Here is a 25,558-nt window from a genome sequence, read left to right as displayed (position 1 = left end):
CAACCTGTACCATTCTGCATGGGACAGGGAGCTAAACGCAAAGTAAATGTATTTAACGTTACTGTTTACTGAAATCATGAATGAATGTTTTCTGAAGATCATCAATCATTTGAATGAACTCAGTAGGGGTGGGATTATATAAGCTTGCTTCTTCCCACTCCTTTTCAAGCAATATATCAAACTCTACTTATACTTCAGTTAATGATCACTGTATTTAATTAAGCAAATGTGATTTAAGTGACATTTTTGTTTTGTTTTCTGTCTTTTTAATCTATGCATTTCATCATTTCTGTAATGAGTTTGATAAATATGTGTAATTTTTTTATTGCTTTGACTACGATGCTTGAAATAAATCAATAAATCAAATCAAATCAAAACATGTCATGGATTAACAAAAGAAGGTGAGGCAGTAGCAGTGTCTAGAAGATTTTAAATGGGGGGTGAGAGGGGGGGCAGATGAATTTGGAAGGGTGGCAAATGAGTTCAGCACTCTGATAAAAAAAATACGTATTTCAAACTGTTTTTTTATTTTTACTGTTATAAACAAATTAAAAGCAGTTCTTTTAGCTGAGGCGCTATTACTAAAGAAGCTTGTTTTGATGGATTCTTAATCTTCGTCAATAATGATACTAATATAACGCCTCTGAGGTAAGGTCATGCAAAAGCTTCCATTACAAAGAAAACTATAAGAGTTGAGTTGTAATTTTCCATGTTGAGATTTACACTTTCATTTAAAAAGCAAAAAAACAGCTTGATAAACTCCTTTGATATTTTAGTCCAATCTGTCATTGTTTCACTTTTTCAATAGTGAATTTATGAATGCAGAGGAAATTCTTTCTCCTTTTGATGGTTCTGTTTAAATCCCCAAATGTGCAGCCATGTCATGCACTACTGTTTTTTGTTTTATTTTATTTATTCTGCTTTTCATTTAAAAGCAGACTTTAATGCTTTAATTTTAGAAGCTGATACTTTTAGGATTAATTTAGGACCGTATTTAGGACCAAAAATATTCCAGTTGTGACCCACTGGAAAAGAGTTTACCTCCAATAAATAAATCATCAATAAATTTGGTTATGATAGCTGGTTTTAACTCTTGCAGCATTTTACTATTACAAAAATCTATAGAGACTTCGTCTTTGCCCGGTGACCACTGGGATCAGCTCCAACACTACTTCAACAGGAAAAGGCAAGTAAAAAACGTTTTTAATGATAAACACTTTGATGGATTCCTCTTTTGTTTTCTTCTGACATCTTTCACAATTTCTGTTCCACTGAGCCGCTGCCCATCGTCCGCTTTTCAATAATAGATTTTTAGTCTCAACAGTTTCTATTCGGTTAAAAAAAAAAGGTTAAATAAAAAAGATTTTATAAGTGAAGACCAAACAAAGCCTGTGGAAAAACAACATCCTAACAAATTACATACAATATGAACGATGAAAGTCCACAGTCAAATTGCTCTTCATTAAATGATTTGACCCTAAAATATTAGATTTCTGCTTTTGTATTGCATTTAGCATCTTTTTTATCTTTATTGAGATGACGAGAGATCGGATCGATTGTGTGTCAGATTAAGTTGAGGAACACCAGACCGCCAGGCTCTCCTTGCGTTGACATGCGGCTCTGTTGGTGTAGACTAACTTCCACATGAGCTTAGATTCACCTAAATGGAATTAACATCCATGTGCAGACATGTATGTCTTCATATTCAGTTTACTGTGACTGCGGAGTGTGTGGTCGCGTGTGTGTCACACTGTGCAGAACTGCCTTCCTTTGGGGAAGCTGTTGCAAAGAGCATCCATTTGAATGATTCAATTTTATGAGGACAACTTTAAAGGTTGGGGTAAGGTTAGGTTCAGGATATGATTGAGGTATCAAGTGTCCTAGCAACAACAACTGTGTGTGGTTGTGTGAGTGTGTGCCTGCTGTAGCATGCTGCGTTTGTCTCTGTTGAGCTGTTAGTGTAATCTGAACAGCTCTACTGAGAGGCTTCTATCCTGAAGCAGAGCAGAAGGACGGTGATCAGTGATCACTGAGAACAGACAGATAAAGGGACAATCTGCTCTGAAAACATAACTCACCCTGCAGAGGTTACACAGGCGGGAATAGATGCTTTTGGCTCGGCCATCAGGTTCTCTCTTGGGAAAAGCTGTCAGTGCTCAAAGATGATAGCGCTAGGCTGGGTGAACATGGACAACTGGGGTAAGGTTAGCACAACAACAAATAAAGCTTTGAAAAAATTGAACAAAAACCCAAGACTCGTTCAGTAAATTGAGCTTTCTACAAGTTTACAATCATTTCATGAAATTCAGTAACTGTCTGATTTGGGGATTTATAAAGCTCAAACTGATGCATTTCAGTGGAGTTTTGGTTAAAAAGCTAAGAGCCTAAAAGATTTCAAGGCAAATCTTTAGTTTTCCAGTTCACTTAATCAATTGCATAATTTTTTTAAACTAAGTTTTTGTTTTGAGAATCAAACTTCTTATTCCCTTAGCGCCTGAATTTCTTTACAGCTATGAAAAAAATCTATTTATATTTTTGCTTTTACTTCAGTACATGCTAGAACCAAAGTGGTTTGTCACATATTGGCAACAACAGGCAAGTTGAACATATTATGGTTGTGTCACCCCTGATCCCATCTATGGGTCTAACCATGTCATTATTTACTTTTTTTTGTTGGTTTTTTTTGTTCTTATTTTGTCTTTTTTCTAGGGTGTTTAATGCAGCTGACTGTGACTCCACCGGTTCATCTGTGCATCTTGTTGAGCAGTCACAACTTCCTCCACTTTGCAGATTACCCACACTGTAGTTAAAGTCCTACTCCGATCATCGTTTAATCTGTAAAGCCTTCACAGGGGTCTTTAAGTATGATTAGGCTGTTTATAGACAAAATCAATCAACCTGTGTCATTTTCTAAAACATCGTTTCTGCAGAGTGGCAGTAGTTCATTAGAAATTCACCTCTGAATCGTGGGCAGGACTGTTGGTGCGAGTAAGCCCGCCCCTACTTCCCATCATCGCTCTATTTACTCATTCTCTTGCCAGCTCACAGTCCCTCACAACCCAACATAACAGTAGCCATACAACAACGAGGGCAAGCAATTTCTGAGCTATCCAGCCGTACAGTTTTGATGCCAGCTCTGACGAGGAAAACAAAGACGTGCATGGATCTATTTATCTACAAGTGGATTCGAATAGAGCAGTGCAAAGCTGAAATGAAAAGCCGCATCAGAATCAGCTGATTCCCGTGGCAAAGCGGTTGAAAAGTTACAACATGTCAAAGAGCGTGTGTTGTTTTGGTGCTGCTGGTGACGTTAAACGGTTAAGCCCTTACGATTGGAGAAATGCTGAGAGTTACTGTAACCACACGGGAGCACTCTCCAGTGTTTCCATGTGCAGGTCAAAATGCTGGGTAAATGTACAGATCCAGGTCAGGAAGGGCATTTGCCATAAAATGAAGTCAAATCATATATAGAAACCCCTGAAGGAAGAAACTGTCAAAGACTTAAGTGGGCTATTGATGTTGTTTTGAATAAGCAAAGTGTTACTTACATAAATGAAATTCAAGAATCAGGAAAAGAACAGTCTATTTCATGCCAATAATGTTCATGCTGAAATGTAAATCCATCCTAAAAGGAGATCATATTATTTGCTGTTTTTTATGTGCATTCGTTGCATCTCTCCATCTTGGCCTTTTGACGATGACTCCTCTCATCTGAAGCCACTCACAACTTAATGTCCCATCTGGTAACATTTCCACGATTCTCCGCCTTAAATCAATAGCAATAATTTTCCTAAGACCCACACACGCACAGACACACACGCAGGGCCACATGCCTAGGTCCACTTCTTTTTGTTAAAGCTGCCATTTAATTTGATTGGCATTTGTGTGGCTTGGTCTCCCGTGAACAATTGCCTCTGAATGTGCACTTCAGCTTGAAACAAAACGGCATTTCGTGATGCACGCTGCACATCCCTCCCATATTCTCATCCCTCAATTGGAATTATTGATTGCCTTACCTGCAAAGTTGTTGATTTGTGGGTTGATTTTTTTTTCTGCTTTGGCTATAAATGAATCCGGCGTGCAGATGCGCAGAGACGGACACATATATGCACGGGTCTCCATTTTAGCTGGTTCACGGCGCAGGTCGGCTGTGTGATGGCCGACGCTGTGCTGCCTCCAAAGCACGGTGGACTGTGATTGATTTGGGAGCTGAGGTAACGGTGAGCGATGCTTCATTATTAATGTATCCAAAAGAGATAATTACTCGGCCCTTCTGCTCCTTCGCTGAACAGCCAGTTAGTTAAACACGCGTCGGAGATTATGATGTCAGCTAGATTAAATGATCAATTACGCACACACGGCAGAGAGCACGCTCCCTCTCCCTCTCTCTGAATGCACACACAAATACACACAAAACAACCTGGACAAGTGTAGACACCGTGTGCGAACACTGTGTGTGCGTGTCGGTCACTGGCCGGTTGGTTGGGGAGCCTGGCTTTTGACCTTGTGCTCAGAGGTCAGGCAGCAGACGGCCAGCCAGCTGGGCATTTCCATCTCAAAGACCCAGAGGACCTCTCACGCACACACCACCTCGAAGATCCCCTCCTTCCTTCAAGTTGTATCTCATTTTCTCCCGCTGTGGATCCTCGGATAGTTTATGAGTGTGCAGGAGCTGCAGCCATTCATTTATCCCTAACTGGGGGTCTAATGGAGAGGTCTTTGCTGGAAACCTGAGCTCTCGCTGAGTAATGAGCCGCCTTTTACTGTCCTGTGTGTGTAGCTCGGTGTGTACCTTTTCTATCTGTGTTCACTGTCCAGCCAGCTCTGGACGACCAGGCTGTGACCCTGTAAGTGATGTGTCTCCTCCCCTCGTCGACAGCGGTTCTTTACTGCTAATAGCCTCAGATCAGATCTTAGAAAGGCAGATCCCTCCACTGGGCCTGTTCTGCTTCCAACCCAACAGCCCGCTAATACGCTCCGATCAGGTCGATACGCAAGGATCCACGGCCGATGCGGGTCACACCCCGTTCCCCCATGTAGCAGCTTCGCTCACTACCTTTTCAGTCTGTGACTGAGCAGAGGGAAGAGGCAGGGGTGAGCAGGGGGGAGACAGCCACTTCTCCACAGTCTAATGTAGTTAGAGCAGAGGCCAATCAGTCATCCCGGCCAATACTAACCATGTCGCAGGGTCTCTCCTCGCATCTTTTCCACACAGGAGCCACAGAGAGCAGCTCTGTACATTTACCTGCAATTAGATTTGCTTGAGTATCCTGCAGGGAGTGATGGAGGCCCTTTAGACCCGGAGATGGCAAGTCCATATGTACATTTATGCAACATGTTCATGTGAAATGCTTTTTTTATTTATGTGTTTTTGCAAGTGTTTCAGAAAATGTCAACATATGCGTCCTGTAGTGCTTTAGGGGTCAGAATTTTAAGGGGTCTTCCCGGTTCGGATCACATTTAAGTGCCATGAATGTGAAGTGGCTTTAGTGAGTCCTGAAAATGATCTACAGCACACATATATTTAGTCCTGTGAAACAACTGCACTTATCTCTATTTAAATTTAACACCTTTTTGCAAAGATTGTTACTAATATCATTCTTTTTCAGTCGATCATTTTGGGTCTGCCGAAAAGTGTTATGTTGCTAAAAAGCTTTACATTTATATCCTCTCATGTCAGAACCCTCTGCATCATTCACTAAAAGTGGGTGATACTTCAATTTAATGCTTTAAAATACAAATAAAAAACGGACATCCTTTTTTGTGATTTTTGTCAGTCTAGGAAACATAATTAAAGAAAAAATATTGAGATTTTTTATCAATTAAAGAATTTTCATTGTTTTTCTTACCAAAAAACCTCCACTTCATATTGTATTTTGACTACATTTGTTTAGGGCATGTATAAAGCATAATGTAACATCAAATACATTAAACTGAGTATACATATATGTACTCATGCACACATCCATATATAAACACATATATATATTCACATACACACAATATACACCTTATTTTCAATTTAAATGTTAATATCTTCATCAACAAAAGCTCAAGAAAGGAGTGAGAGGAAGAGAAAAAACGTATTAATTTCCACCCCTGTTTATGGCAAACCCGAAGCAGTTTTTTGGTCTTTTATTGTGTTTTAGGGAAAAGCTCTAGTCCTATAAATGAACACACGCAGCTTTAAATGTTCCTTTTCATTTTGTGTTCATTCAGTGTTAAAACAATGTTTTAAAGAACTATGCGTTATTTCTCATTGTGCAAATTTAATCAGAATCACGCAATGAAGAGATGAATCTGTTCCACCATTTTCATAAGGCTTCGTTTAAGTCATCTTTCAGAAACATTCCCCTAATCTTCAACTTCATGACATTACATGCAAACATTATAATGTTGCTGCTCCTATGGGGGATGCATAAGTCACTTTTAAATTCAAAGTATGCTTTTGCATCTGACTTCTTTCATGAGGCAAAGGGTGCAGCTTCATCTCATTGAGGATGCCACAAATGCAAAAAACACCTTCACCTTGTTCTTTCTACACCATGAACTTTGACAACTTTGATTACTTTAAAAATCCTAGGAAATTTTTATGAAGCTGTCTGGAAAAAAGTCAGTATTTCGAGTGTCTGCTCTTTATTCAAGTTATTCGTCATGTATTTGCACTGTTACTTTGGCCTCACTGGTGAAATTTTTTTTTTATTCTGACCTTTATCCTGCACTCAATCTTTTTTTAATGGAGGTCACATGAACACTGAAAACTTTTTACAGTCACATAAATTATATTCAGGGCAAGCAAACATTCAGCCTCACTTGGTCTGTGTCCTTGTGGTCTCCTCAGTTCACAGTATATGGCCACATGTGGCAGCAAGCAGAACTGGATTCACTGAAACACTCAGCATTTTCAAAATTTGCTGTTTAACACATGAATCCTCCTTTGATGTCTTCATAGTCTCACAATGAGCGTCTTTTGTTGTAAAACTGTTCCCAGTGGTCTTTTAATTATGATTACCGGTATGTTGTTTTTAACCAAAATCAATCAACCTGTGTCGTTTTCTAGTACAGTTTCTGCAGAGCGGCAGTCGTTCATCAGAAATTTTCCTCTGAGATGTGGGCAGAACTGTTGGCACTGAGAAAGTCCTCCCTCGTATCCCATTATCCATCCGTTTCTCCCACTAGCTTACAGCCCCTCACAACCCCAACTTAATACTGGTGCAACTAAAATGGCGAGCAGTTATGGGGCTATCCAGCCATACAGTTTAGAGCCAGATGCCTGCTCATATGAGGAAAACCAAGACATACAAGCACTTGCCTGCTTTACTGCCAGCCCATTCTCGTTAAAACTTTCATATAAATTATATTGAAAGATAAAAAATGGACTGCATTTTTTTTACTGTATTTTGAGGGGTTTCTTTTGCAATTCTTTGTAATGTAACTAGAATTATAGCCTTTTTCCCTAAATCCCATGGTTTTATGTATGCTTTTTTTGTGATTCACCTTTGTTTCCAGTACTCTGACCCAAAACATGAGGATAAAAGTGATAAATCAATTTTTTTTGCACAAAATGTTTCTTTATATATATATATATATATATATATATATATATATATATATATATATATATATATATATATATGTATGTGTGTGTGTGTGTGTGTGTGTATATGTACATGTGTATATATGTATATATGTATATATGTATATATATATATTTTTTTTTAAAGACACTCTTATTCATGTTATGAAGAAGTACATAAAGACATGTAGAAAGATTTGCAACATTTCAAAAAAAATTGTGCATTTCTTTTCTGTTACAGATAATATTATTGTTGCTTAAATTTATTAACATTTTTTAATGTTTTCAGTCAATTATTTTTACGCATTTTGCAGAACATTCTAATTTAATGCATTTACACTGAGAAACGTTGATGAGTCACATCTGTGTGACAGTTGTGCGGGTAACATATTAAAGAAGGTGCTGCCTGTTGACATCAGTAGTGTTTGTCTGGCCCTTTGCTGAGGTTCTGGATGGATAATGATTTAACCATTGCAGATTAGTGATCAGATGAACACAATGGTGAGTCAGATAACTGCCTCTGTGTGTTTGCTCTTCTTCTACTGGGAACAGGACAGGTCACACACACACAGTTAGTTTAATCTTTGTCACTGAGCTCAATACTAAATTCGGTGAGTCTGGAAACTGCATGGAGAGCTCCACTCCCCAGTTTGGGAGTGAGAGTGCGTTAGCCCGTGCTATGTCAACACGCTATCAGTTTCGGAGGGAGGTCCTCTGTCTCGTCTGTACCCACCTGCCCAGAGAGCATTCCCTTGGCCCGCTCCTCTTCTCTCCTCCCTTTCTTCACCACTCTCTGTGATTTACTACGCCTGGTCGCTCCCCACACCTCAGCAGCGCATTAAGAGCATTTAAACTGTAGCCGTTACTAAACAGAGGTCTTTATGGAGCCGGTCCACACATCTAAAGACCATTATGGCTACATCAAAGCTGGATAACAATGACTAATGAACAATAGATATCACGAGAAGCTGTGCCGAATCAGTACTCGCATGTGCGGGTGTTGGTGTGAGAGCAGTAATAGCTCAATTCATTCACATATCTATTCATTGAATCAGTGCATCAACAGCGTGCGTCTCCCTGAAAGCAAAAACGTAGCTTTCATCCCTGAGCAAGTGCATTAAATCTTATCTTGGATTAAACTGTGGTTCCAAACATGTAATAAACCTTCAACTGCAGCAGGAGGCTTCAGCACTAAACACTGTACTTGTTGACACACTGACCACCATGGGTCCTCTTCCTGTTGAGGCTTTCAGCTCACATGTGTGTTCAGGTATTCTCAAGGCTTTGCCATCATCGCAGAGAAGAGTGAAGAAGGTGGAAGTGGCGTCAGTAATCCCATAATGGCAGGTACATGATGACACAGGGAACCCGTGTAATCCTCTTTTAGATGCAGCTATCATTGCCCATATCCCTTCCACTTTCCCTACTAATCCTAGAACCCCACCCCTCTTCACCCCCCACACACGCCAACACAGCTCAGACAAACAAAGCAAAACACACCTTTGTGGGTTTAATCGAATCGTTTTCATAGTTACTTTGCACAAACTTAAAATAAGGAACAATATGGCAACAGATCCTGAACCTGCACACAGGTCCAGGTGGATGAGGTCACTCAACTCTCCAACTTTCTAAAACCTCACCTGAGCAGAAAAAAAAAAAGCTGAACAGCTTCATGAACCATGAGAAAAAATCTGGGAAAATGTCTTGAGAAAACTAGCAAAATAACTAAGATAAGTATACTTTACATCCTCTCAAAAATATTAAGTTTCAAATCTGCATTAACATTAAATCAGCTTTTTACAGATCTTTTTTAAGACAAAAGTTTTTAAGTTTTTCTTGAACTTAATCCACAGTCATGTTGTTTAAGATAAATTCTAGAAGTTATTTTCAACAAATAGTAAAGGTTCAGGTTTCACTTTACGTAAATATTTAGTTATAAAAATGTATATTTAGTGTTAAAAATTGGAAAAGTTAGCTACGGTAATACAAAACGTACATAATTCATTTTTAATCCCTTTTCTCACACAAAATGCATTTCTTACACTTTGGTCAACATAAATTTTTGAATTGAGGTTTAAATATTGACTTAGGGGAACAAAATTTTAACTGCAAGGTTTAAACAGTAAAGAATATAACTTAATTTAACTTAATCTTTACAGAAAACTGTATGTCTTCAAATTCCATTTCTATGGATTACCTAATTGGAAAATAAAAACCTTTTTTTGCATCAATGTCAAACAAACGTCTAAATACTTTATCTTCTGTTTCTGTTGTAGAGGGCTGGAGCGAGCCTCTGTCCTGACCACAAAACCCCTGGGTCAAGGGTTCGCTCACCCTTCACCCTTGACCCCCCACCCTCAGCTGGTCAAACTCTAACCCTGGGACAGATGGATAACGGACTCTTTGCTTTATCTCCTTCTGACCACTCGCTCTCCCCTGCCCTTTCTGTAGCCTCTCATTTCACCTCTTTCTGCCCTTTTTTCTCTTTACCTTCATCTTTCCTCTCGTGTTCTAATTACCTAAGCCAACAGAACCCCCCCCCCCCCCCCCCCCCCCATGCCCTCACCTGCACTTCACTTTCCATTTCTCTGACACTTTCCACCTCCCCACTTGTGTTGCCTCTTCCTGGCGGAGCTTCCAAACGCAGGTGTTCCTATCCTGCCCTGCGTTTATCAGCACATCTGCTCTGCCCTCTTAACCAGATTTGGTTTGATCACTGTATATGAGAAAACGGGAAAAAGGATGGAGCAATACAGGAAAATGTGACAGCCGAGTGACAGCTAGAAAGTACTCATAAAACAGTGTTCACTTCTCATTTTCAACACCTTTTTTAAATGTGATTGCAGTTGTGCTGCAGGAATTTAATCTGCTGCATTGCTGAAATAACCTGCAGGAATCCAACCTTGATCAAGGTTGTGATTAAAAGTGCATTACAGTCAAGGAGAACTACTAAATTACTTGAGGATTGAATATCAAATATTGTAACTAAATTCTTCAGTTTGACTTGTGTCTATTCTTGTGTGTTTTATCCATAAAATGTGCTTTTGACTCTCATTCTTTTACACAAAGGTTCCATCTGCATTTTATTTTCATGAATAGATTTATATATTTTACCCTCTGAAAAAGATCCGAATTTGCATCTCAATTTAATTCCAAAGTCTCTCTGCTTTCTCCTTGCGTGCTAATATTTGAGACCATTATAAACATTTATGCAGGAAAGGAGCTTCTCGTGCCAAAGGGGCTGACGTGCAGGCAGATCGAACCTTTCGATTGATACTGAAACAATTTGCATACTGATTCTCTTTCAGTGCGCAGAGATCCATAACAACCTCGGTCAGCTATTCAAATGCGCCTGCATGGAGAAAGTACGGAGAGAAGCGCGGCTCCGGAGCAGGAAAAGAGGGACTTTTTGCTGGATGGATCATTTGGAGAATCAGAAGTGCGCTGCAGCTATTAAGGATCTTTTCCAACGGCAGGATCAGGGACGTTGGCAGCCCCGAAGAAAAGCTGGATGCCGGTGGTGCAGCCGTGGAAGGAGGAGGAGGAGGAGTATGAAGAAGAGGAGGATACAGAGCGCAGAATGGGGGAAAACACACAACAAACGCGCACAAAAACGCATAATGCATCGCCTCGTTTTTAAGCGTCTCGTGACATGGAATTTTTTTTTTTTAAAAAGTCCATGCAAATTGGCGTGGAAGCGTTGTGCTTCTTTGCGCCGCTGAATGGGAGTGAGCTTGGAGGATGATGAAGGTGCGTGACAGAATAGAACGCTGCGGTAAACGCCAGAGACTACACGGTGTGAGCTTGTCTCTGTGTTTGCGTGTGGCGCAGAATGAAAGTTTGAATGCACACTCTTCAACACGGGCACCCTGTTGAGAAGAAACGTGGAAAAAAGTGGGTGCTACCCTGATCTGTTATAATGACGCACTATATCTGCACACAAACTTGCAGCAGCTGCCGCTGCGTCACGTATCCGTAGACCTGCTGCATTTAACAAACGAGTGGCCAAGACGGAGGAGTTTTCGCCTGTAAAACGTATAAATACCAAAAGACTTAATTAAACAATAGAAAAGTCATTTAGACATTTGATTAGAAAATGTCTGAAGTTTTGCGCTCGAGCTTTTCTTAGAAATAGTGCAGAGAGGATGCCTTTTAACTTTTGTATGTATTTGTCGAATCACATTTCATGCGAAATAACGCTGCACTTATTGTGATTGTGTCACTAAAATGTTCTCAGGTCTAAGAGTGGAAAGTTGCCTTCCTGCTAAGCTTCATTAGAAGTCTAACATAGTTATGCATAAAAATATGCGCTCTGATGAAAACAAACCAGGAAAAAATAAAATAAAATAAAATTGTTGTCTTCCCAACCAGGAAAAGCTCTACTGTCTTAATGATGAAGGAAAGAGTGAAAACTGTCTTTGGTTTGATGTGATTGTAATCCATTTAGCTTCAAAAGAGTCAAACTATTATTAATGAAATTTAAATATGCCTTATGCCAGACTAATAAAGCGTGTGTTTAACCCTTTTCTTAATATTTACCAGCTAAGCCTATTATTGATGTCCAGGCAGCCCCTCAGCCCGCTGAAGAGGCTGCTGACTATCGTTGACACGGTTTTGTTGTCATAATTGGGGTCTCTTTAAAGTTACAGAGAGTAATTGGGCGGCATATGGACACCTTAATGTAAAGTGATGCTTTATTAATCTCACATGAGTGCGCGAATCAGAGCAAGTGACGCGGAATAACACCACAGAAGAGGCAGTTAGTTGATTTACCCCTGAGCAAGGCAGCAGGTGCTGCTCGGCCATGATGGCATTTTAAAAGTTAAACAAAAGGCAAATTCCTTAATTGAAGACAGAAAATATAAAGAAAATGATGGTTTAAAATATTTTGACCAATTTACTTTAAAGATCTGTAAGTTTGTCCTAAATGTATGGCCTTTAAGGGGAAAAATATTTTACTCTATTTCCAAATTTTGTTTTCAACTTTTTCCAAACAATTCATTTAAAATGGCTTAAAAATAAATAAACAGCTACCTTCTAAAAATAAATTATTTTTTGTATTTATTTGATGCCTTCTAAATGAATTTTATATAATATTGTCTAAATATTGTTGATTAATGCAGGGCAATTAAATTACACAGAAAATACCACACGCCAGGTTCAAATACAGGCAATCTTTTTAGGATGGTTTATTTTAACAAATTGTAGGTCTTTGCCTGAGTCCCTGCAGGAATTATAATTTTATTCAATATTGATTGGAGCGGTGTGGTGTGTTTTCAAGGCCTTTACTTCAAATATGCCGTAAAGGGCAGCCCCAGACGATGCAATTCTTGATGTTTTTAAGAGATAGAGAATCTAACTTTTCTTTAGATATTTTCCAGGTTTAACATTTCTGTGTTTCCTGGTGACATTTCTATTTATTTTGTTTTTTGTATTTTCGGAAAGAAAATTGATCCTAACAGAAAGGAGCAGCAGGTTTGCAGAAATGCTTTTTTTAAAGCTTCGACCAGTAAATGAAATTATGGGTCAAAACGATGAAACGTGAGGAAGGGGATTTGTTTCCAAAAGGCTAATTCAGTTTAGGCATGCATGCGCCTTTACGCATTACGGGTTCACTCCCCATAAATGAAGGCCAAACTCAAGCTGGCTCATTTGTAAAGCATCACTTTTGCCAGATGCCATTTGGTTAAAGGCTCTTTCCGAAATAGGACGTAATTGTCATTTTAAACATCTATAATGCTTGTCATTTTTGCAGAGCTGCTGAAATATCGATCCACTGTCCTTTCTGAGAGGCATTACGTTGTTTCTGCTCGGATGTGATGCGGGCTTTAGGACAATGAAACCATGTATTAACTGTCAAACTATCTTACCAAGCCTATTATAATATTAATAATAATTTAAAAATTAAAAACACTCAGCGCGTAATTTTACGGATATGTTGGCACCTGTTGGTTTCTGCGTCAGTTTTCAATATTTGAAGAAACATATATCTTCTCTAGGTTTAAAAATAAAGGAAACGCTGTTCCTTATAAGATTCCGTGCAAAGCAAATGCCACAGACGCGTAAAAGCGGGCTAAGGAAGCACAATGGCCACAGAAAGCCGAACACGCAGCTGAGGTCGAGCAGACGTGGCAGAAGTATCGATCTCTATGAGAACGTGTAGATGTGGTTTGCTGCCAAGAGGCCAAACTTCCGCCTGCATTGTGCTCCATTCTCTGCGGTTGTAGAACAAAAATTAAAATGAAGCTTTAAATATATATAACTATTTATGTGGTTTTTAATTGAAAGTCATTTTTTAATATATTTTTAGTAATTTTTTCTTGATAATAAATTAAAGTATCAACAGATCCAAGATCGACCTAATGCGCATCCTAATTAAATCCGCGGTGTTTCTCTTCTATCTGCCTTTAAACCCCGCAAGTCCCCGCGCTGCACGCTTGGACAGCCACACTCTTCAGAGTTGGTCCCCCTTTGTCTCGACACACGTCACACACACGCCATTGACATTGACTTCACATCAGAGACAGTTTAACTTCTTCTCTTTCTTTTCTCTTCTTTTATTTAGCTCGTTCAACCGAGCGCCCACTCTATTGTGGGAGGGCCCTGACAGATGTGGGGCCCCTAGCAGTCCCAAAAACAGGGAAAAGTCTGAAAGGTTAATCTGTCCCCCCGCAGATGTTGGCTTTGGGAGTCTTGAAGCGTCACCTTTGACATGTCCCTCATTCGGCGGGGGGTCCAGAAGGACATTGGCCGCTGCAAGCTGTCACCTCTTGCCGACTGAGGACGCCCTGCATGCGCTGCCGCTCTGCTGGGCTAAACGGCGCCTGACACGGCATCATTGGACGGGCTCTTATCGGGGCAGAAAAGTTTTGACAAAAGGACTAGTCAGTTTATGCATCAACAAAGGTTCTTACCTCTGGATTTTGCAGAAAATCTGCGCGTAATTGGTAAATTCAAACATTTTTGGAACATGCACAAGTTTTCTCTCAACACAACAAAAGATCAGGTTGCATTTTTACACTTGAACGTCATTCTTAAATTGTTAAGACACACGTAAACACACACTCCCATGCTGGGCTTGGTTCGTTAAGCCTAACGTTTGAACAATGGACACATCTGCTCATCTTTTTCTATCAAAAGACAAGGTACTGCGGCCCTTCTTGGTGTGGTTAAACCGCCACATATTTGGCATTTGGGTGGGGGTGGGGAGGTGCAGCTGAAGTGCGCCGATAATGAAAGAATAGTCCGTGTGATGCGCATGAACACACATACACATGCACACACTGCAAATTGACTGACAGCCCTTAAACCGCTAATTAACTCGTCAGATGATTTGTGCGCAAGCGTCGCTTTTCTGCTGTCATGAGAGGAACTACAATTGGAGGTTTCGGATTTTTTTAATCCAAAACAGAAAAGATGGGGGGAAAAACTCCAAATGCACCCGGAAGTTGTCTTTATTTGCAGTTAATGATTTACGGAAGCCTATAGATGTCAAGCTCTAATGAATCGGATATTTTCTAAACAGCAGTTATGAGCTGAATATTGGCCTCTGTATCCAGTTACCACAGCTCAATACCGTGAGACCAATACTTATTGGAAACTTAACTAAATGCCATAAAGCGGCTAAATATGGATTTGAAGTGAGCTTTAAGCAAATAGTTTGATTCCTCCTCCCTAATCAGGTACCTGACGTCAACGCGGTGGCTCCGTGTGTGCGCGTGGGAGAGACAGAAAAAGAGAGAGCGCGCATGGGAGGAGGTGTGTGTCCACTGTGCGCATGTGTAGACGGTGTGATCTGTGCTGCGGTGGAGCAGGGACTGGACACAACTAGAGAGATGGCGCGGCACCCGACCGGAGCGCAAGGACAGCTGGTTGGCGGTGGGGGGGCTTAAATGATAGAGGAGACGATTTTTTTTTAAATTATTTTTTACTTTTTAAGAAACTTATTTGGAAATTAAAAGGAAACGGATTTGAAAAGGATTTTAGCTTTGGGAAACAGCGCAGAGACGTTTTACGCAAAGACAACAGCGAAAGGAGACTATTGAAACGAAGTGGTGGAGGGGGGACGGCAACAAAAGAGAATTTTACTCCCCTGGATGTGAGACTTCTGGGCATCAGTTTACTGCAGCAGGTCAGATAGATGATTTGTCCACAGCGCTGCCCGGATCATGAACGCACAGCTGTCGATGGAGAATATGGGAGACCTGCATGGAGTGAGCCATGAGACCGTGACCGGTCACGGAGAGCTGCTTAGTGGCCACAGTCCGCATTCCCGTCCGAGCCCCCGGGGTCTGAGCCATCGCGCTATGGGCATGGCGACCCTACTGGACAGCGGAGACTATCACCCCAGTCACCACGGACACCTGCATCCTGCCATCAGCATGTGTGAAGCCCCCCCTGGCATGAGCGCCAGCACCACTTATACGACCCTAACTCCGTTGCAACCCTTGCCCCCCATCTCCACCGTGTCCGACAAATTTCCTCCTCATCACCACCACCACCACCACCATCCACACCATCCTCACCCTCATTCTCACCAGAGGATCCCCGGAAATGTCAGCGGCAGCTTCACGCTGATGCGGGAGGACCGGAGTCTGGCGCCCATGAACAGTCTGTATCCTGCGTACCACCACAAGGATCCCTGCATGGGCCAGAGCCTCTCCCCGCTCTCTGGATCCGGGCTGGCCAGCATACACACGTCCCAGGCCGGCATTCCTCCTTATGCCCATCCGGGAGCCGCCATGCCCGGAGAGAAGATGCTCACACCCAGCGGGTTTGAGGCTCACCACCCAGCCATGCTCGGCAGACACGCAGAGCAACACATGAGCTCCTCCGCGGGCATGGTGCAAATCAACGGCCTCCACCACCACACCCACGCCCACCTTGGCGCACAGGGACACGGTCAGGGACTGGGGAACAGCCGGGAGCAGGCTTCCGGGCCCGGCCGGCAAGGGGGCAGCGGTGGAGGAGGAGGTCTTTCTGGTGGACAGATGGAGGAGGTGAATACCAAAGAAGTGGCGCAGAGGATCACCACGGAGCTGAAGCGCTACAGCATCCCTCAGGCCATCTTTGCCCAACGCGTTCTTTGCCGATCCCAAGGGACATTGTCCGACCTGCTACGAAACCCAAAGCCTTGGTCAAAGCTCAAGTCCGGCAGAGAGACCTTCCGGCGCATGTGGAAGTGGCTGCAAGAGCCTGAGTTCCAACGGATGAGTGCGCTCAGGCTCGCAGGTGAGCGAAGCCTCGGTAAAGCCCCTCTTTTTTTGCTTTTGTCTTTGAATGTGTTGCAAAGAACAGTTTTATAATATGGCGCTAGCTGAGTGTGGAAGATCATTGAACTCCATTATAATCTTAATTCACATTCTCATGATCAGGAAAAAAGTCCAACAAAATCCTCGTAGATATGGTCCTGTCAGGGGGAAGTGGTGCGTCAATTTAGCTTTTTGTAAAAAGGAGGAGGGGAAAGAGCACCATTAAAGGCCACACTGGGAGGTTCAGGGATATCTTGTCTTTTAAGTCGCTTTGAAGATGATTGCAGTCTCTAATAATCCTAGCATGAAATCTAGAATCATGAAAGCATGAAATCCTTCATTGCGCCGCTATGGGCGCGAAATGAGTGTCCTGACCTGCCCTCTCTTTAATTCAACGCTGATTTGGGACGTTTGTGAAATAGGTGCATGTCCTTTTACCTCAAAATATCGACCTCTGGGCTGAGTGTGTAAACCGATCCCCCCCCCCCCCCCCTGCCCTCCACACTCCAGAAATCGTTAGGATTGTGTTTATTTTGGTGTAGATGCAAATGAACAGCCTACTTCTTGGTGTAAACACATCAAAGTGGGCGCACGTGCAGTTTGGTGACCACTTCAGAGTCAGGTGAAGTTTGGTGTCACGTTATTTTAGCAGGTGAAGCTTGTGTTTCAGTTTTACTTTGAAAACTTGTCTTTTTTGTGTGTTTTTGTTTTAGAATTGAATGTTTGTCCCGCAGACATGACATGAGATGGCTGGAGCTTCTCCATGAATTGGTGCACCTCTGTTATGTTTTCTCCCTTAGATGAGGAGTCAAAAAAAACGCGTGGCATCACGTGCCTTTTAATTTTAATCATAAATGCAAACCCGGTTTCGATAAATTGGCTAAACATGTTTTTGGGTTAAAATTTTGTAAGTGAAGCTGGATGATGGAAAGTGCGGTATTGGTTTGCTTACTTACGTACGTGTGTCTGTGTGTGTGTTCGGTGTGTGTGCGCGCGCACACGAACACGTGTGCACGTAATTGTAATCGCAATTGATTGTTTTTCAGTTTTGCCATCTGGTGTTGCTGATGTGTGTGTGCTGCTTGAAAATATAGTGTTAGTGATTTACTACAAAAAGAAGTGTGAAGCAGATTTTCCCTTTACTCTGCAGGTTTAGGGAGGTTTGTATGTATTTAAAATAGATTTAAAACAGGAAAACGCCATAATCTTCTTTGCAAAAGTGGAATGTTAAATCCAAAGTTTCAGCTACTTTATTTATTCATTTTATTTTATTTTTTTTTAGTTTAGTTATCTTATAAGAAACATAATTTACGCAAAAAAACTAAGAAATGTAGGCTTTTCTACAGATCAGTGTAGACTAGAATTATTTTTTAAATTAATTTAATTAATATGAATCAATTTAAAATCTTATAGAGAAAATGTGTCACAAAGTGTATTGATTCGCTTTAAGGTGAACCCGATTTTATGTTGAAGCGGATTTGATATGCTTATTGATCTAAGTCCCGGCATTTTTTTTTTCACGTTTACCTGATTGGAATAGAATGCAGCATAAATTTTTTTTATATTTTATCAAGAATTCCTTTGTTGTCATTTTCGGCATTCTTTTCTTTTGATTTTTGTTGATGTTTTCAATATATTTTTGGCTCGTTGTAATTTTGCATATTTATGTTTTTAAAGGACGTTTGGTTAAAAAAAATTAATAACCAGTGGAAGTGCAGTTTTACTGGACAACAATTTGCGGCATTTTTAGCACAAAGGATCTTTGTTGACTTTCGGACGCGCACGCACGCACGTCAGGAGGTCCAGTGTGCAATCTGTGTGTGGAGTTATCTGTGTGTTAGTAATGATTAGCCGGGAGCAGCAGCGGTGTGTTTGTGTCTGTGAGGCTGATAACGAGGCCGCTGTCGTGTCGCCTCGGTCCTGGGAAAGTGGGCCTCTCTCCGCCCGGACCCGCGGGCTCGGGGTCCGATTCCTGCTGCTGTCTGCGTGTCCTTCACTCCCGCTGATTTATAGCAGTTCTTAACAGGAGGAGCCCCGGCTCTCTGTTAATTTTTAGCAGCGGTGGAGACGCCGGGCGGCTGCCGCTAACAATAACACCTCAATTAATGGGCCGCGCCATGTACTTTAGAGATTTTCTTTCAAGTATTTGAAAGAAAAAACGAAAAAAATAAATAAGTGTCCTTTAATATTATTTTTGGTGAAAACATGTTGTAAAATGTGCCCCTCGTCTTATCTAATATACTTGGATTTAGTTCCCTCCTTTTTTTAAAGTTTATCAGAGATTCCGGTTGGAGGGCGTTTTAGTGGTCAGGTGATGCTGTTGTTGCTCTTATTCCTTAAGTTCTGGCGGTGCGCGTCTGCCCCCTGCTGGTTCGGCTTCGTGACTGTTAGAAAAAGCGTCCAAGCAAAGAACACTATCCAAAGTTGCACCAAAAAACACTTCCTTCTCTTATTGACAACATTTTAGTTTATTGGTTTCAGCACCATGGATAGCAAATCTTGTTTTTGCTGTTGGTCTTCAGGACCAGATGAGGGTCACTAAGAAATAGTTACTCAAACCTCTGTGCCCGTTCCAAGCCCGGTTTGAGAAGGTTGCGTCAGGAAGGGCATCCGGCGTAAAACATTGCCAAATTTACCATGCGACTTGTTCGCTGTGGCGACCCCTGATGGGAGAAGCCGAAAGTGGAAGAAGAAACCTGGTTAAGGACAATGAAATGCTTACCACTTAAGGCTTTTAAATACGTCTGTATATATTTTTAAGAAAGTCTTCAGAGACACAAAAACCAATGCATGAGGATTTCTTGGTAGTTGGAGTCAATTTCAATCGACCGTCTTTGCCAGGAGGCTCCGGCAGCCCTGTGACCCCGAAAGGGACAAAGCAGGTTTAGAAGAGGAGTGAATGAATGAATTATTTGCCACATCAGAAATATGTGCATGCAAAAAATTTAATGTGAAAACTTGATAAAGTTACAAGAATTAAAGAAATTTCTAACTTTAAGTGGTTAACATAACATTTTCCCTTTCATTTTTTGTTCCCTGCATAAGTGTGTCTTAGGTAAACCTTAATATATTGAGAAAGTTCACATTAATGGTTCAATTTTTTTAATATCCTTTCGTCCCTTCTCTCCACAGCATGCAAGCGTAAGGAGCAGGACCACGGCAGGAGCGAGCGGGGAAATGTGACCAAGAAACCCCGGCTTGTGTTCACAGACGTCCAGCGGCGGACACTTCACGCCATCTTTAAAGAGAACAAGCGTCCATCCAAAGAGCTGCAGCTCACCATCGCCCAGCAGCTGGGCCTCGAGCTGGCTACAGTCAGCAACTTCTTTATGAACGCGCGTCGCCGGAGCCTGGATAAGTGGGTGGACGATGGCTCTCTCTCAGCCAACTCTGGGCCCAACGCCTGCACCAAAGCCTAATTTGACCAACTCATGTACTAACTCAACCTCGGTGGAAAAGCTTTAAAACTTAAGAGAAACAAAGACATCTTTAAAAAAAAACAAAAAACTTTGACGTTTTGCCCTTAAACCTGTACTATATTGATATTTATAGAATCCAAAGATGAAAAAAGACAAACCAAAGACTTCTTGTTTGACCTGCTTTAAAATGTTTGTTTCTGCAAAACATTTATGTGTAACATACCACAAAAGACTATACTTTTACTCCCCCTGACTCACACACAGATGGGCACTGGTCTCTAGCTTTATTACACCCTCAACTACCCCCTCTGCATCAATCTATCATTGCCATCCTTATCTTTAATCTGATTGGTTGGTTTTAATGATGGGTCCCCAAATGGAGGTCTAATCAGCCTATAGGCAGTCTGATCTGCAGCTGTCCACAGCTTTGAAAAACAAGGAAGAATGGAGTTCCAGCAGGGTCAACCAATCAATTTCAAAGGGAAACGAAACCTGCTGGGGCTCGAGGATTGTTCTACAATCTTTGTTTGGATTGGTCAGAAGGACTTTCTGACTGTATGCCTGTTTATGTGTCTCTGTTTGTCTGCGCAGCTGTTTGTCTGTCTGCAAAGCATCCCAGACAGGAGGAGAAATGACCATTTAGTAGACTGCTAACCCAAAATCAAGAAAAAAAGGACTGTTCCCAACCCTAACCCACTCTGTAGTGCTTTCCTCTAACATGCTGAAGCATGGAGCCATTTCTTTAAGGACAAACCACAATTTTCTACCCCTCAAAGCTGCTTAGATGTTTAACTTCTAGCAAATCTGCCATGAAGTAATTTACCAAAGATTTTATCTTACAGTTCTTTTTTTTACTTGTGATTTTTTTGGTGATCCACTTCAAAGATCAGAATGATGTGTGTGGTCTTACCAGCTTTATGCTACTTGCCTTAAGTATGCCTTTATTTGAATCACAGAGAATATGAATCCACCTTTACCTTCTCAGTCAGTTTCTCATAAATGCTCATTGTGAAGACAAATAGATACAGTTTCATAAAAACCTGCAAATCTTTTGTGTCCAGGCTCCCAGCAGGCAAACAGACAAATCCGTCCAGTTTGTTGTCTTCTCTACAGCAGTTTTGGCTCAGTGTGTGATCTTGACACTGTGTTAGGGAGGCTGGCAGCCCCTCCTGATTTTTGTTTTTCTTTTTTTTTTTGCACAAAGTGTGTCACCACTCTGATATAAGGACTGAGCGTCACCTCATCCTCCCTGTGCGCTGCATAGGGATTTGATTTTATCTCCTCATCAAAGATGTAGTGCAGAGGAGATGATATCAATGATCAAACCACTTTCAAGCGCTTACATAGCAATGTCACCTGACTACAAAAGCACCCCACACACACACACTTGCTCACCTCCCAAGCTTGCTGCCAATTTCCCGACCCCCTCTCTGTGTGTGCCATGCATTTCAGCAGAAGGAAGAGAGCACTACACAGGGCAGCGCTGCATCAGTGGGCCGCTGGTGCCGCCATCCTCCTCTTTGATAAGGGTTAGCAGCTCTACTCTCATCACAGAGAGCTCCAAAGAAGGGGGTCAGAGGAAGCTGCTTCTTCATCTCCAAGAGAAAAACCAAAAAGTGGACAAGAAACAAAAAAAAATGTGTTGAGACCTGCTGATGTTTTATAGTGTGAACCAAAGATGCTACCTCACTCAAGTTCCATGTGATTTATATCACTTTGATGATACCAAAGAGAACCAAAGATTTTTTCCCATTGCACGGCCTCTGTGAGTGGTTATGAAAAGACAGTGTGATGTATGTGCCCCCCCCCCCCTTTCTTCTGCCTCCTCTCTTTCCTCCTTAAATCCTTTCTTCTCCTTCTCTGTCCTCTCCAGCCAACAATCAAACCGTGCACCCCTGCTATGCATGCTCCTGCTTCTTCTGCGCTGATTACAGCTCCATAGATAGTCGTGCTGATGTAGCTTTAGGCAGAAGTGTTGATCCAGCTATAGATGCTCACAAGCAGCAGTGCAGGTGCCTGCAGGAAACACTGTTAAATCCTGGTATCAGAGATGCAGTAATCCGCTGTGTGGACAAAAAGAGCCAGTTCAAATCTGACAAGCCAAAAAAAAAAACCCAACAACATTGTAAACTTAAGGATTTAGTGTATTTCTATGTCACAGATTTCTTGATTTGACGTCCATTCAGCCCGGCCTCTGTGTGTTTGGTCATCAGAAGATCCATTTAACAGGTCAGACATTTCCATGCCACAACAAGCTGACAGCCTTGACACAGCCATGGGCAAAGTTGTTGACTCAACTATAGGCAGACATGTTCCTGAAAGTAGACGTGTTGCAATCTTTCTAAAACTCCCAGGACGAGTGCCTTGCTTGAACCAAAGTGTTAAACCACTGCTGACCTCTCACCTTTGACTCTGTGAATACCTCAGCCTGTAGAAGGGCCTCAACTGAAGAAACAAGGAGTAATTGTGTTTCTTTTTTTTTCTTTTTCTAAAAAGAAATGAACAAATCACACCACAATGCTTACAACTGGTGAAACCATGCAATGAAAAGGTACCAAAGGATTTTTTTTGTCCACTTCTACAGATGAAACCAAAGGTCTTTGTTTCCCCGTCCTTTTGCCCTCTTTCTCCCTCTTTCCCCATACCTCTTTCTCATGTCCTCGCTGTGTGTGGGAAGGTCCAGCACTCTGGCCGTGCATGTCTTTACCACTGTCTCTGAATACCTCATAGTAATAATTCCCTTGAGTTCTGCATGCAGGTGTCTGTCTGCAAGAAAGGCAGGACTCTAGTTATGTGATAACTTTTTTTTTAAATCTAAAAAGCTGTCTGTTTACCTACTTTCAATTTGCTAACTGCTTTTTTTGGCAAAAGTGTTCTTTTTTATGAATGAAGAATAGGTTTGTAAATGTAAAAGGAGGAAAAAGCTTATCCTTCGTCAGACTATTGCTTTTACAGGGTAAAACCAACTGCTGTGATGTGTTCATGTTTTCTCTTTTTTCTTGTGCGTTGTGATTTTAATTTAACTGCATTTTTTTATTTGTTAACCACGTTTTTAATTTATGCATTTGTAGAAACTCTGGATTTGTACATATTAGGTTTTTGGGGAGGAAAAAAAAAGACACAAAAAGTATTTTTTTTTTTTTGTTACATCCCTATTGTCATGCTTACAAAGATTCTTCTTCGACTAAATCTTAGTCAGCATTTCAATGTGTGTTTTGAACACTGCCACAAACCCAGACAGTCTATTTGCCATTTGCCAACAAAGTTAAAGATGAGTTTTTTGTTGGGCAGGTGGCGAAAAAGCAGCGTGTATGTGTGTTTTTTCTAAATTCTTTTGACTTTTAAACACAGTTATATTATGGGTATTACTGCACATTCAAAGATTTTTAAAACAAACCAACAAATTGGAAAAAAAGTCTAATGTTAAAAAGCACTGGAATTTGTGAGGTAGATTTGTTTTTATTTGCCATTCGCACGGGTATATAATGTAGAAGGCGTAGAGCTATGTAGGTAAGCTTACTCTACCATGTGGGGAATCTCCTGTTTATGTACAATCCAAAGCATTTAAAAATGAAAAAAAATAGCTCACTTTGCTGCCTCATACACAGAGTGAGTTGGAGTGAAGGCTGGGCAGCCGGTCTGCCGGGGGCCGTGCCACGGAGCTGAGTCTGTTTTTATTACCGTGGTACTGCTGCCTCACTCCATCTAGTGTCTGTTATTTTGGTGCGTACTCGTGTAATGACTACAAGCAAAGTCTAATAAATCTGCAAAACTCCCTACCAAGGAATCTGCGTGTCTGAGTGTGCATGGGCTTTCTGCTTTTGGATGTGACTGTGCAGAAGTCCTGAGGAGTTGCGAGATGTTTCATTTTCTTTAATTTTTCCGTTTGCGTGCATTTCTGCACTGCATTTTTGCAGACTGTCTTTTTTTTACTGAAAATATCAGGCTGTTTTCTGATGTGTGCGAATGTCTGTGACTTTCCAGTGCAAATTAGAGCAGTGGATCTCTGACTACACCAGAGACAGCTGTGTTTCTTATGTCATGCTCAAACAGCACAGAGTCTCCACAGACTGAAAGATGACAGATAGAATCAGAGTGTTGTGCACTCATTATGTCAGATGTTGGAGAATGTGGATGTTCCTTAGCAACATACAGGTACTTATTTTTATGTGTCAAGGCCTGTATTGATAAAGACACCGTTTGATGCAATGTGGACCTATTTATTTCTATATTTTGTATTGTTTTGATTTATGTTATTGTCCTAGAAGGAGTTCCCATATGATGGGTAGCTTGGCTACAAGTCTCATAACAATATACTGAAGCGCCTAAGACAATCATCTGGATCTCTCACGCTGGAGAACTAGTTTCTCACCCACAGAGGGGTGTCCTTCAGCTATTCACAAACAAAGATGCTTGAAGGGTTTTTGATAATCAGGCATATTTGTTGTCATACATTTACATTTACAAAATGGTTATTAGGGTTTTAAAAAGTTAATTTTGCTCTTGCATTTAGAAGTGAAATCCCATAACAACCTTGTTCTTTTTTTTATCTCCGCTCACAGTGGTTTATTTTTCTTAGTTTTCAGCCTTTGAATGTGTGAACGTGTGAGCCTGTCTGTGTGCATGAGTATCAGAGAAGCAATGCTGTTGTTGTTTTTACACTCAGATGTACAACTCCTTGTCTCATGACTTGATTTGTTATTGCTGTTCGCCCACGCTTTACTACTGCTTTCTCAGTGCCGTGCAATATCATCTGTTGTGATTGCTAAGCAAATGATTAAAAAAAAGAAGAAAAGAAAAGAAAATTGAGAAGCAAGTAACGATGTCATCCAGCTTTTTTCAACGTTTCAATGTTTCAACATTTCTGTAGTCACAAAAGGTAGAAAAATAAAATGTTGGTATTTCCAGCCTATGAGGTTTGGTTCTTTCTTTGTTCTTTATGTTGGGTTTTCTTGTAAAGACAGTAAAGCTGAATCAAAAGAACCTTTCTTTAGGGAAAAATAGCAGCTAAACTGATTACATAGTCATGAAAGGGCCAAATAGACAAACATTAAAACACTTCTTTTTTAAAACTTTTTTGTTCAACAGCTGCACAAACTTTGAGGTCACATAAATTCCACAGCTGTTCCAAATGCATCTATCCCATCTGATAGTGCTGTGTCATGAAAGAGGGGCTCTACCTTTACCCTTTAAAGCGCAATGAAAGCTTACACCAACCTATTAAATATGAATAGCATTAATGTCTCTGAAACCAAAAATTCATCAGCATAAAATATTCAGTGTTCCTGGGAATGGTATCTCAGGTGTTATTG

The 25,558-nt window shown here is 41.1% G+C and overlaps 1 protein-coding gene across 2 annotated transcripts; it reads left to right on the top strand.

The window, feature by feature from the left end:
* The first annotated feature begins 10,712 nt into the window (after positions 1-10,712).
* On the top strand, positions 10,713-25,156 carry onecut1 (one cut homeobox 1). Of its 2 annotated transcripts, none has more exons than XM_020700029.2 (2): positions 10,713-16,822; positions 19,960-25,156. In XM_020700029.2, exons 1-2 carry the CDS (start codon positions 15,745-15,747, stop codon positions 20,244-20,246), a joined length of 1,365 nt encoding a protein of 454 aa, XP_020555688.1. In that variant the 5' UTR covers positions 10,713-15,744; the 3' UTR covers positions 20,247-25,156. The 2 variants fall into 2 exon arrangements, with proteins under 2 accessions (XP_020555688.1, XP_020555691.1); XM_020700032.2 differs by having other exon boundaries at positions 10,714-16,807.
* Positions 25,157-25,558: the final 402 nt, after the last annotated feature.

Source organism: Oryzias latipes, chromosome 3 (genome assembly GCF_002234675.1).
Source record: "Oryzias latipes chromosome 3, ASM223467v1".
NCBI lineage: Eukaryota > Metazoa > Chordata > Actinopteri > Beloniformes > Adrianichthyidae > Oryzias > Oryzias latipes.
This window is presented reverse-complemented; position numbering and strand designations above follow the sequence as displayed.

Excerpts from the sequence above, each read along its gene's own strand:
- onecut1 (XM_020700029.2), top strand. The coding sequence starts at position 15,745 with ATGAACGCACAGCTGTCGATGGAGAATATGGGAGACCTGCATGGAGTG. Across the intron at positions 16,823-19,959 it reads CGCAGGTGAGCGAAGCCTCG|CATGCAAGCGTAAGGAGCAG; the intron begins GTAAAGCCCCTC and ends TTCTCTCCACAG.